The sequence below is a fragment of the Solea senegalensis genome, linkage group LG20, assembly GCF_019176455.1.
Source record: "Solea senegalensis isolate Sse05_10M linkage group LG20, IFAPA_SoseM_1, whole genome shotgun sequence".
Taxonomy (NCBI): domain Eukaryota; kingdom Metazoa; phylum Chordata; class Actinopteri; order Pleuronectiformes; family Soleidae; genus Solea; species Solea senegalensis.
The window spans coordinates 8,205,754-8,218,887 of NC_058039.1; the positions used below are offsets into that span (position 1 = coordinate 8,205,754).

At 42.6% G+C, this 13,134-nt stretch overlaps 2 protein-coding genes across 2 annotated transcripts; one reads left to right on the forward strand and one right to left on the reverse strand.

The window, feature by feature from the left end:
- Nucleotides 1-692: 692 nt before the first annotated feature.
- On the forward strand, nt 693-3,781 carry gpr186 (G protein-coupled receptor 186). Its single transcript, XM_044052660.1, has 2 exons — nt 693-910; nt 1,863-3,781. The coding sequence occupies exon 2, from the start codon at nt 1,891-1,893 to the stop codon at nt 2,899-2,901; it is 1,011 nt and encodes a 336-aa protein (XP_043908595.1). The 5' UTR covers nt 693-910; nt 1,863-1,890; the 3' UTR covers nt 2,902-3,781.
- Nucleotides 3,782-4,270: 489 nt separating this feature from the next.
- On the reverse strand, nt 4,271-12,799 carry wasf2 (WASP family member 2). Its single transcript, XM_044052657.1, is given in 10 exon segments — nt 4,271-5,699; nt 6,138-6,313; nt 6,315-6,614; nt 7,491-7,649; nt 8,354-8,481; nt 8,594-8,711; nt 9,454-9,607; nt 9,950-10,084; nt 10,255-10,418; nt 12,666-12,799. Coding segments are annotated over 9 exon segments (1,458 nt in total). The 5' UTR covers nt 10,388-10,418; nt 12,666-12,799; the 3' UTR covers nt 4,271-5,544.
- Nucleotides 12,800-13,134: the final 335 nt, after the last annotated feature.

Sequence of the window (13,134 nt, forward strand, 5' to 3'; positions counted from 1 at the left end):
GAATAAACGGTGTCAGAAAATGGGTTTAATCTGTGGGTAATGTTTGTGTGTTTCAGCATATGTCTTACAGGGTTATATAATGTCTACTGTCTATGTACAGTACATACCCAGTTGCATGTAAGTCATAGTCGACTTTTTTTTTTTAGGTATAATTTTGAACATCCAATCCTGTCCAAACCAGTCTAATCGTTTTTTAGAATAATAATTAACAAAAAACAAAAAACAGGCAGTGAATGAATTATGTCGTTCCTTATTGCTGCACATCTGTCCATTTGAAGAGCGTCAGTGATTCATTCCCCGTGAGTCATCCTGATGCGTTTCAGCACCGTGGACAGCGCCTCTCCTGAGCTTTGTCCACATCCAATCCACAAAACCCACAGCCCGAAAACCACATGAGACAATAAGCAGTAAAACTGTGTGTGGGAACCGGGAAGAGGAGAGGAAGGGGGGTTGTAATGGTGGTGGTTATTTAGTATAAGAAACAAGGGGCAGCTAATAATGAGCCGCAGTGGGAGGGGCCACAGAGATGCCGCATTTTTCTGAATGAAATTACTCCACGTACATGCCCACCCCGTCTATGCCCGCATCCTAAACGCCGGCTCCCGATTGGCGGAGGCTCCCAGTCGCTGACGTCAGACAGACTCTCTTGTGGATGGGTCCGCGCGCAGGAGCATCCATTCTGCCTCCTATAAGCGCCCAGAAGAGACTGAAGGCAAAAGACATGCAAGAGGAGAGAGGCCGGGCGAGAGTTTGATGAAGACGCGATCACGGAGCGGCGAATACAAGGACTGTCCTACAATTTAAACTGGCGCCGGGCATCACAGCGGACAGCATCGCCTCTTTTACATCACTGTGTTTGGATTTTTATAATATAAGTCATTCAAATACATCACGGGATCGCGTTAATAAGGTAAGAATAATCCACTCTCTCTACATATATAGATGTATGTGTATCATATATATATATATATATATATATATATATATACACACACACACACACACATATACGTATCTATATATATATACATACATACATACATACACATACATATATATATACACATATATGTGTATATATATATATATATATATATATATAAATATATATATACTGCATCTGTATAACTGTATGTTATTGGGGGAACATCATCTGTGGTGCAGCAAACCTGCAATTGTTATACAAGATGTGGGATATACCTCTTCTCTCTGAGATGCACAGAGGAGGAGGCTGGCGGAGAAAAAAAATCCCCTCTTCAGCAGCAAAGCAAAAAATAATTTGGTATTTCATTTGATTGGACAAGCAGTTCATTTTGACATGTAAAGAACAAGAGGATGACACATCTGTGAGAACAAGCATCTTAAGCTTGTAACATATTCCTGTGTAGCCTAATTAAGTGTGCAGGCTTTGCCATTCCAGTCATGCAGCAGTGCATGCAGGGTACATGCACAGTCTGTCCTCAGGGTTAAACACTGTGTTGATGAACATCAGATCAGACTGTTCCTACCGAGATTCCTCTGGAAGAGAGTTATTAAATTACTCAATAATACTAGTACAAATTATGTTTTTATACACTGAATCTTAATAAACACCATCCAGGAAACAATGGGATTGAATTAGTTACACAGTGTCCAAATACTATTAAAAAAAATATCTCTCACTAAACATCACTAATGAAGGAGCAAAAAAACCACAAGCTACACCATGAGGTCTACAGTCATCCATCTTCTCCCTGATGCCACATCCGGCCTCCAGTGGCTGAAACCACAGCTTCTAGTGAAGCAGAAGCTGTGTTGATGCACTGATCCGTCATCAGAGATAATAACAAGCATGTTTCAACCTTTCTCTCTCTTTCTCTTAGGTTGTGTTTGTGTGACAGCTGACCAGCCATGATCATGAACGCCTCTGATCTGGCCTGGGATGAGTCGTCAGGTGCAGCAGAGCCCTTCTTCCCTGTGGACCAGCTGGATAGCCCATCATCATCATCATCATCATCATATGAGGTCCCTCCCCTCACTGTGTGGGGCGTGGCCCTGTGTGTTTCGGGAACTCTTATTGCTGCTGAGAACGCCATCGTGGTCACCACCATCTTGGCCACCCCGTCTCTGCGGGCCCCCGTGTTCCTGCTGCTGGCCAGCCTCGGCCTGGCTGACCTCCTGGCAGGTGTTGCCCTCATCCTCCACTTCCTCTTCCTCTTCTGTGTGGAGCCCAGTGACTGGTCAGAGCTGCTCACTTCAGGACTGCTGGTCACATCACTGACCGCCTCACTCTGCAGCCTCATGGGCGTGGCTCTGGACAGGTACCTGTCATTAAGCCACGCCCTCACCTACGGCTCGGGCCAATCACGTCGCAGGGCGGCCATCCTCCTGCTGCTGGTCTGGTTGGGCGCGTGCGTCATCGGTGCTGGACCAGCGATGGGGTGGCACTGCCTTGGGGAGCCAGACTCCTGCTCTGTAGCCCGACCTCTGACTCGGACATACCTCTCGCTGCTGTGTGGTGGCTTCCTGGTGGTTGTCATGGTTACCCTGCAATTGTATGCCGGGATCTGCCGCGTGGCGAGGCGGCACGCGCACGCCATCGCTACCCAGAGGCACTTCCTGCCAGCCACCCACTCATATGCAAGTAAACACAGCAGTGGCAGGGGCTTCTCTCGCCTGATCCTGGTGCTCAGCGTGTTTGTGGGCTGCTGGATGCCTTTCTCCCTGTGGGGGCTGCTCGGAGACGCGTCCAGCCCTCCTCTGTACACCTATGCCACCTTGGTGCCAGCAGCTGGCAGCTCCCTGCTCAACCCCATCCTCTACAGTCTGAGAAATAAAGACATTCGCAAGGTGCTGCTTCAGGCCTGCTGCCCCAACAGATGCACTAATAACACACACATACACCATCCAGTCGATGTGTAGACTGCCAAACAAATCAAACCAACATAAAACAAAATAAAATCTATGCTAGACATATCACTGATCGTGTGCCAAGACACACACATAGCTGCTTTGACTGTGGACCAGATCCAGAACATGAAGCCTCACTCTCTCTCACACACACACGCACACACACACTCCCACACACAGAGGCAGCACTTTTCTGAGAGCAGATGTCCTCCTGCAGATCAGAATGTACTGGACTGTCCTGGCAGGCCGAGGTCTTGGAACAGAGATTTAAAAAAGAAAAAAAACGTACTGTATTGTGTGTACTTTGTGCCTCATTCCCAATGAACTGTAGCTCCCCCGAATCCCCAGAATGAAACAATCAAAAAGATGTTATATGTATATTTGCAGCTCCAGAGAAACGTAAGGGACAGTGACAATCGGCATCTCTACATGTTTGTCATGAATGCCATTTTCATTCCAGTGTCTATTGACTTTGCCAAAAATGTGCTAAGTGGTTTAAATAATAAAACTAAAAGATGAGTTTTCTTGAAATGTCCCCGTTACTAGTACAACAATAGAGAATTGCAGTGGTCTCTTAATTCTTTCAGAGCAATATACATATGTACTTAAAAAAAAAAGTGGATTTTAAATGACCATCTGCACTTAAGGCGAAAGAACGGATGGATTTTACTTTTTATATGTGAGCCTGTCACAGTGTACCGAGATAAGATCCAAAGGCCACTTTTTATTTACTTGAATGTCTAGATAACGGTGTTCTAGATCTTTGAGATTCTATTTTGCACATGCTGTCAAAGGCACTTTGAAAGGTACTGACCATAAATTCATGTTGCACAACCTTTTTGAGATGAATGTTTTATATGGATGAATAAAGAATATGCTCTTTTCTACTGCACGATGTCGCCCCTCTTCTCTTCACTGCTGCCAAGGCTTTTAGTGTGTTTGTCTCCCCTTCTCCCACTCCTTAACTCAATTACAAATAGAACACTGCTCTCTATTCCTCTATCTTAAAATTATTTTGCAGCTCCACCAGTCTTCAACGTTATTTTCATCACTCTGCACCCACTGCTTTCCTTTTGAAGTCCACAAAGCAGCCTTTGTAACGAGGATGCAAAAGCCTCTTGCATAACCACGAGAGGATTTTCTCTCCTCCTACTTATTTTTTTTTTACTTTTATCCAGTCAGTTCATTTTCACACTGCTTACACACATAATACTGGGCACAGTAAGGTAGTGTCCAACACTGAAATTAAGAGGATGAGTCATAGATAAAGCACGCAGCCAAGGCTAGTGGGCGCTTGGTATTCTTGGGAAACTCTTATCTAAGACAAAACAAAACCCACATGGTTCAAACTTTCCCACAGAGAAACCATCTAAACAATCACTGTAATATACTCTTTTATTGAAATAACTATCATCATTTAGACATTTAAGGCAAGAGAAGCAGGACTTTGGCAAAGCATGGTGTGTGATTGTGCTTCAACAGAGGCAGACCTAAAATAAAAAGGCACTTGACATATCAGTGGTCTACACGACACAATCAGTCAGTTCTACGTTTGACACGTTAATGGCATTTCCTTTTTAGGGGAAGCTGATTGGTGACCAGTGTGGACAAACCAAAAAACACTGACAATGACATGGGGAATAGAAAATACACACATCAAGGCAGCAAGATAAAACTACTGAACTACTGAACTACTGAACGACTGTCCTAATCTCCACAGTGACCGTAGCACCACAACCAGAAAGGTTCTACATATAAACACCAGAAAGCAAAACAACAGAAATAAGTAAAAAAAAAAAAAAGATAATTGTGCTTATTTTCTTACTATCTCAGCAAATACTTCCCCTGCCATACTGTATTATTAATTCATCAATTTGTTAATACACCACAATTACATCTCTTCCACAAGTCAATTGTTCCCAGGACAACCACAAAAGAATAGAATAAAAAACGGGGGGCGGAAAAGTGATTTAAAAAAACAAACAAACAAGGGATTCAATGGCAATGCATTTGCTTTCTTTTGTAAATATGATTCAATATGTAATGTGACTTAACATCTATATAATATATGAATAAGGGACAATGGGAAGATGTAAAGAATTTCTGTGTTTTCACAGAGATACATACAAATACTGTGTATAGAAGAGATTAACTGCATGTGAGTGTGTGAGCACGTGCTCTCTCCCTCGCTCTATTATCCTTTGCCATGATATACTTAAGCATATAAAATCTGGCACTTGGCCTGCAGCAAACAGGCACCTGATTCTAAAAGACACTAAATAAGGAGAGATGTGATGTGTTTACGCCGCAACTCAGCAGCAGGGACATGTGCATCACCTTAGACAACAACCTCGCATCAATAACAGCCCCCATTATCAAGTGAGACCAATGATAAACTGGGACACAACCATGCAGACTCATCTTCAAACACCTCTGATCCGACTGAATCATTTCCGATAAATAAAATTAAATGAACTAAGGAATGTGGTTAGTAACGGGCCACGTGTACATATTATGGAACGTACACGTGCTCTCAAACTCTCTCGCTTACTCGCACGCACAAAGACAGAACACGCGCGGCACAGATATTCTGACAATGTTTAAGGCCGAGGACAAACTCAAGGGCGCCGGTCGTGGTGAAAAAGGGAAGACGGATCAATCTGACCATTCGTCATCAAACTCTGAAGAGTCGTCCTCGCTGTCACTGCACTCTACAGCAATACGACGGGACAGGATGGCAGCCACGTCATTGCCAAAGTGATCACGCTTCTCCTGCTCACGCTGTGCCTCCACCTTTCGCAGGTTGAAACCTAAAAAGGGAGTTAGTTTGACATTTAGGATGAATGTAGGCCTGAGAAAATCAACACAGTCTTAATGCTACAATCATTCTGTTTCACGATACGCTGCGAAATATATAATTCACTCATATTATAAATATTTACTTTATTGTTAAATTTTGCTTCCTTTCCTGTCTGCTCCTGTTTCACCTTCAGGTTCTCAACCCTGGTTTGGACTATACAATATTCTGTTTGTCATGTGGTAATGCTCACTCACATTTCAAATCTACTAGAGGCTCAACTTTGCACAGGTGTAAATAATCAAAATAATGATAGCCAAGTACCATTCAGCTTATTTGGTTTCAAGGTGCATGCTGATTGACTGTTACACTGCTCTGATTTTCGTGAATTGAACAAAGCGATATTCAAGTAGCAACTCGTTTTTCCAGCTAAAACATGTCAACATGTTACCTTGTCGAATGGCCTGCAGCAAGTCACTGCGAGCACCGCCAGCCGGTTCTGGTTCTGGTTCTGGCTGTGGTTTAGGAACAGAGCCAAGTGCCAAGCCACCACCACCAGAGGGAGGAGGGGGAGCAGAGTTAAAGGATGGAGGAGGAGGAGGGCCAGGGGGGGGCGGTGGGGAGGGGAGGACCACCACCTGCAGGAATTGGTGGAGGTGGAGGAGGAGAAAGAGAGGACATGGCAGGGGGAGGAGGGGGAGCAGGTGGAGATGAGGAGAAGGGAGGAGGAGATGGTGGGGTGTCAAAGCCAGGTGGAGGTGGGGGAACACCAAAACCAGAAGGTGGAGGAGGGGGAGGAGGTGCAGGGGGAGGTGCAAGGTTGGGGCGGGAGTTGAGAGGGGAAGTGGCCATAGGGGGCGCAGGAGGCGGGTGGTTTGGACTGAGCATGCTGACGCGCTTCTGGGTCGGTGCTCCACCGTCATGGTACCTTTAAGTGATGGAGAGTAAATTTAGAGATCTCACACAGTTGTGTTTATTCACACAAGGAGCATGTCTGTTGTCTGTTTCTGTAAACTCTTTTTGACGATAATTACGATATCGATATCCTTAAAAAAATTGGATTTTAATTGTTCATGTCACCATTTGTTGCTTACAGATTATAACAATGGACACAATGTTGCAGGAGAACAATTGTTATTTTCTTTCAACTTTAGCATTCAATGAAATATTCAAAGACTTATACCAGAAGTACAGCGCAGAAACACTGAACTCTGGGTAAACAATCAGACGCTCTGCTGTAAATGTAAAATTGTGCAGCCTACAAGCAAGAGCAAACAAAAAAACTATATTAAAGACTTAGTAGCGGGGGCTGGCTAACATGTGTGGCAGGGAGGATGGTAGCAATAGGTCAAGTGACCACGTAGGCCCACTAGTGGTCATGTGACACCAAATCGTGCTCACTGCTGCAGTAAAGAGGAGCTTGTATCACACACATTCAGGGAATGTGTGGAGTTTTAGTGCATGTTTCATCAGTTAAGCAAAGTTATTTAAATACTACATAATGTCAATTCGACAACAATGACGATATTATCTTTGACGATATATCTCACACAACTCTACTCTCAAGTCAGCTAAAATGCACAGACTCTTCAGTATACAGCCGTGGATCTCACACTCTCATCATTTATCATGTGTGCCTAAATGAAAAGCGTGATCCAGTGTGGATCTCGTGTAACACTAAGCAGCACCTGTTCACAGTGAAAAGTGGGTGTGAGATCCACTTTGCACCCCGAGAAGATGTGTAGGTGAGTAACATGTGCATTGGCAGTATGTGCGAGGCTTTTATTCACATGATGCTTCTTACGTCATGTCTGGAGGTGGAGGAGGCAGCATATCATCGCAGCCAGGCCCAGAGAGAGGGGAGCTGGGATCATAAGCGTAGGAGCCAGTGCTCAGCTCGAGGCCTTCAGAAGTGAAGCCATCTCCAGATCCAATACTGCCATTCAGACCCTCATTGGAATTCCTTTAAACAAAGTTTAAACACATTATTATCTGCCCAAAATACAAGCATCCCACTGGTCGTCTGTGAAACGTGGCTCCACGTGAGGAGATATACACAAAAGCTGGCAGTAACTGCTTTCACACTTACAGTTACACTGTTTTCTCAGCTACATTTATAATAAAACAATTTAAGAGGAAGTACTATGAATGCTTATGAAACAGCAGAGACAAACACTGACTTTTTTTGGTTCAATCTGACAAAAACATGCCAGAAATCACTGTTAAAACCGATCCTCAACAACTGCTCATGCAACCAAACGTATACGACTCTTTTACACATTCATGCTACATCATGGGACGTACAATAATATAAAAACAACAAAAATATAATCAACACATTAGTTTACTGCAGTTTGCTATTAACAGCAGATCGCTACACCCAGTCCCCTGAGAACATTACAGACAGGACATACCATCCTCACCACTGTGTACTGATTGGCTGATAAGAGAGGGGAGAGTGAGGCTGGTCATGTGAGTACTCATTCTGTACTTTTACCACGTTAACTAGATAAAGAAACAAAGAATTTATTAAGTCATTAACTTGATTTTATTGCTGAAATGCGTTTAAAGGCCTCTTAAAGCTGTGGAGGACCACATATCTGCACCGGTGCACACCCCATTAATCTGCAGAGACTTCGATTCACTTCAATCAATTCCTCAACTTACATCATTTCCATATCATTCTTTGGTACCACAAACTCCTCTCCCATCTTGCGGCGTTCCCATTCCTCCTTCCTGGTCTTGATCTTTCGGGGATTAAGTGTCCGTAGGTTTGTGTGGTCTTTCTTCTCCTTCTACTCAGAAAGGATGTAAAAACGTATTGAGTGTTGTGTATGAATGCATTTTTATTTTGATATTACCGGTGTTTATGTATTTTATCTCAGTGACTCAGTGCATGTGTCTCACTCTGTGCTTGCGTTTCTCCTTCATGATGTCCTTGGTGTCCTGCAGCATCTTCTCCTTCCACAGGTCAAAGAAGTAAGAGGGATCAGTGTAAAACTTTAGGGCCTCTCTTCCATCGTCCCTGTAGACAAACATTTTCAACCATTATAATCACATCCAGGTGTACTTCTCATGTGCAACAGACATAAATGACAGCGAGTGACAAATATTTATCTGCCTAATGTGTCTCTGCATGAATAAGGTATAAAATTTCCTCTTTCATTTTAACATGAGAGACCTTCACCAGAGACAAGCTATTATCCTTTGTGACACCGTCTGAACCTCGTGTGCATGTCAGAACTGCCACTGTCAAATTACAACCACACATTCACATTCAAACTAGTCAAAGACATAATCTTATGTTATAATTGGACAAGCTTATACTCTGCCAGTCTGCATCACTGATGCCACTGCTGTGGTTAATAAGTATACAGACTTTACTCACCATTATTGCCTCCCTGTGGTTGGGTTTCCTCATTAACCATACTTTTGTAATGTATACCGCATGCATAATTTATACACACAGACTGATTTGTGGCAAAGAGTTATATCATTTGAGTTAGTAATTAAATACAAATAATGTGGCATCATACCTATGAATATAAAGGATTTTACCCAAGTAGTCTGGCAACATTTCAATGTACATCTCAAGATTTCCGTCATGTTTGTCACCAAAAATATTTATCCACTCTGGATTCAACTGAAGTCCAAGCTTATTTCATTTAATACCCACTGTTTGATGAGGCTTTCTCTTCCTTGCATGTTATATTTCAGTGACTGGATACAAGCTCTGAGTGGGTATTTAGGTGTCTGCCGAGTCTTACCGGTACTGGCTGAGTTGGTTTAGAGGTGGAGGTGGATCAGAGACTGTATAGGTGTCTTGCACAGGCATTGGCAGAGACGGTCTGGTAAACAGCTGCTGATCCTGGGTCACACTGCTACGGAAGGCCTTACGGGTAGTGATGGCCTGGAGAGAAACTGAGAGAAACACAAAGAGATGAGACAGAGAGAATATGAACAAATATCAATTGTATTCAAAACAAGCATGAGAAGGAACAGTAACGAGGCTGCCATTGGCTTGTATGGCACAATAAAAGAAAATGCACATTTCAGAGAGCACCAACAGATGTTCATATACGGTGTTTTGTTGCTGCTGCTTAAATTCATTATTGTAGTGATGTTTGCTTCTTGCACTAATTGAAGGAATGCTGTGGTTTCATCAGACCACACATTCTTCCTCTCACCTGCTGTGTGTAACAAAACTGTGCATAAAAAGAGGCTGATTGAAACACACCAACAGTGAGATGTGGGAGTACTTACCCTCCTCCTCTTTGGGGTCCAGCTGGGTGACTTTGACCTGCAGACGATCCACTCTTTCTCCAAGTGTATTAACTCTGGTGGCAAATGCCCCAGCCTGGATAAACAGCTCCCCAAACACATCCTCTGCATACTTACCTAAAACACAGACACGCACACAGGTTTATGATTAGCATTTGTTTCACACATACACAGAACAGATGCATATTCATCTTTCACAAATAGACAAAAACACCACACAGTTCCATTCACACCATATTGTCATGACTAACAGTATTGATACCCAGCCACACAGAGCCCACACTCACTGAGGCTGCCCAGCTGGCGGATGATGTTGGCAAGGCTGATGTTGGTGACACATTCCAGCTCACTGCGAACGCTTGAAGGGAGGGTCTGGCGACACACGTGCCGCGGCTCTATATTCCTTGTCACCAAAGGCATGGTGGAGTGTGGTGGGCAGGGAGGCCCAACCCTGGTGGAAAAGAGAGGAAAGATCACATGACTGAGGTAGAGTTATATTATCATATATAACATGCATATTAGATAGTAAAAAACATTTGACAGTCTATTGAATATAAGTTAAAAAAAATACTGGGCAAAATCAGTCTACTATTTGCCGGTTTTAGCTTCTTGTGATGTGTTCTTATTTTATATATTGTGGATCATTCTAAAATTAATATGTGGGGGGTTTTAAATGTTGGTTGTAACAAAATGTATTTGAGACCTGTGACATTATAATATGTTTTTTTTCTTTCCATCAGTTTAGATTAAAAACTAATCAAAACAAATGAACACATTATGAGCTCATGGAAATAATCATGTCTTGTTTCCCTAAACAAGTCGCATTATCACGTGAGACGCAGACAGACAAACAGACAGAGCTAAAGCAGAAGCAAAACCGAAGCTTTGCACCACTCAGCAAGTGTCTAACATATTTTCCAAAAGGTTTACACAGATAAAAAGAGGGGAACAATTTTCATCATTCTGCTAATAATAGAGTAGATAAATGAAATAATATTGGACAAATCACAGACCATGTGTAGTGTTTAGTGTGTCAACTGTCTACAAAAGTAAGTACATTTAGTACTATATGGAGGCTAATCAGGAAATGATAATCGCCACAGGAGTTCAGAGAAGTGCAGCCTAGGGCTGCAATCAAACAAATGATTATTGACTCAATTGCCAACTATTCTTGTATTTTAATGAGATAGAACCAGTTTTTTTCAGCTTGTTCAATGTAAATAGTGTATGGCTTCTTTGACTCTCTATGACAAAGACACCTATATTCTACAAATATTTGTAGTATACCAAGGCATGCTTTTCAGGAAAACACAGATCTTTTTTTTTTTGCAATTTATGGACCAAGCAAGTTAATCAAGAAAATAATAAACAATTCAAAGGATGATGAAAATAATAATAAGTGGCAGCACTCCTGCACACTGCCAACTTGAAGACAGTGCATGGAGAAGTAGTTAATTTCGGTCACTGTTACTGTAAGTACACCCTACAGCGCTTCCTATTCCCCATTTGAGTTGCCATGTTTTTCATGTTAACATTAGGGCACCTGATAACAACGAAGTCATGATACTAATTCAGGCTTGTCACAAAAGGTGACAGGGCTTTTGCTGTTCCAGACAGTTTGACTATGTCAAACAGGCAAACTGTTGTTGCTGTTGTTGTTGTTATTCTGCCTCCGAAAGTATTTCTACAGTGTGCTGCAGCCATCATTTGAAAACATGTTCTGCCAAGCAGTGCAGAACAACACAACTTTTCTCAGAAATGCAGAAATAGCTTTGTGGAGCTGAGGTGAGTGTCTAAAAAAGGTTTGAATGTAACAGACATCTGTTTATGTTTAAAAGTTATGAACTGCAGTTTTAAGTCTCTTCTTGAAACTCACTTTCTTTGTATAGTGTATATTTATATCGTTGATGTTAATTTTAAGTTTAGATGAATTGGAATTTACTCCTTTAACACTTGCATTACCTGTTTCGCGTGTCGCCGTTCATTTTCAATGGGGAAAAGGCAGAAAAGCCAAATAAATCATGATTAAACGATTTTAAAACACCTTAATGTGGAGGAAATATACATTCCCGAGAGAAATTGATCACTTACTGTAGGATTAACCAGCAAACTATAACAGTATGGAATAATAAAATGTAAAAAAATATGACCAGTACCATACAGATAATGACACAACTTATGCACAAAGAAGGAGGCGCACTTGTGCATCATTCTTCTGTCATTTATGTTGAATCCATAAGGGACAGTTCTCAGTCACGTTGTTATGTGTATGTCCAAAATAAACGATGATGTTTTTTTTAACGTCTTAACGAAAAGTCGACATTATACGTCTTCATGTTACGCCTTATACTTATACGTAGGCTAAGTGGTGTGTAACTCGGTAGTGAGGTACAGTCAGTAGCTCTGTGTCACGTTGAGGAATCTAAACTGGAACAGTTACGCTAATGATAAGTGAAATATCTACGACAAACGGTGAACTGCATCGTAACCACGAGTGAAAAGCACTCGTTGAATTCGTTATACTTTGACAACCACAATATTAGCAATGGGCTAAAAGTGTTCAGTTGGGATCTCGGCCTTGTCAGAGCAGGAAGTAACTAGAAGGCGCTTCTTGTCTCGAAGGAACAGCCCAATTAAAGTTTCGTTCATCTCGCTTTGCTTAGTAAACAACAACAACAATTAAACACACTTTACTCACCGTGAAAAGCGGCGACTATGTTCTCTCTGTACACTTTGTTTGTTTGTTGTCCTGCTGTGTCAAGATTTCCACAGAAATGTTGAGCAGTACAGTACTGGGACCGAGCGAGACAGAGCACAAACGTCCCGGGATTGTGAACTTCTGATTGGTCGAGCGGTAGACGTTCTCGGAGCTGATTGGTTGCTGCGCCTGTCAATGTTTCTGCTGAATACAGGATGTGGAAATTTCAACGTAAAAAGCGCGACTCCGCCCTAACTAGTGCCAAACATCTGTACGCAGTTTGCGTAGCGGAGGGTGGAGGCTGCGGCGCATTCCAACGTCCGATTTCCAGCGAGTTGGAACGAGTCCGAGGAATGACTGGCACGAGGAGGACGCTCACCGAGGAGACAAGCACTCAAGCGGGTAGAAAGCAAACCTCACCGGGTGACCGTTGCGTCAACATAGTCCGGGCTAACTGGCTACCTTTAAC

Bases quoted from the DNA above. Each gene is read 5' to 3' on its own strand.
- gpr186 (XM_044052660.1), top strand. From the start codon at position 1,891: ATGATCATGAACGCCTCTGATCTGGCCTGGGATGAGTCGTCAGGTGCA.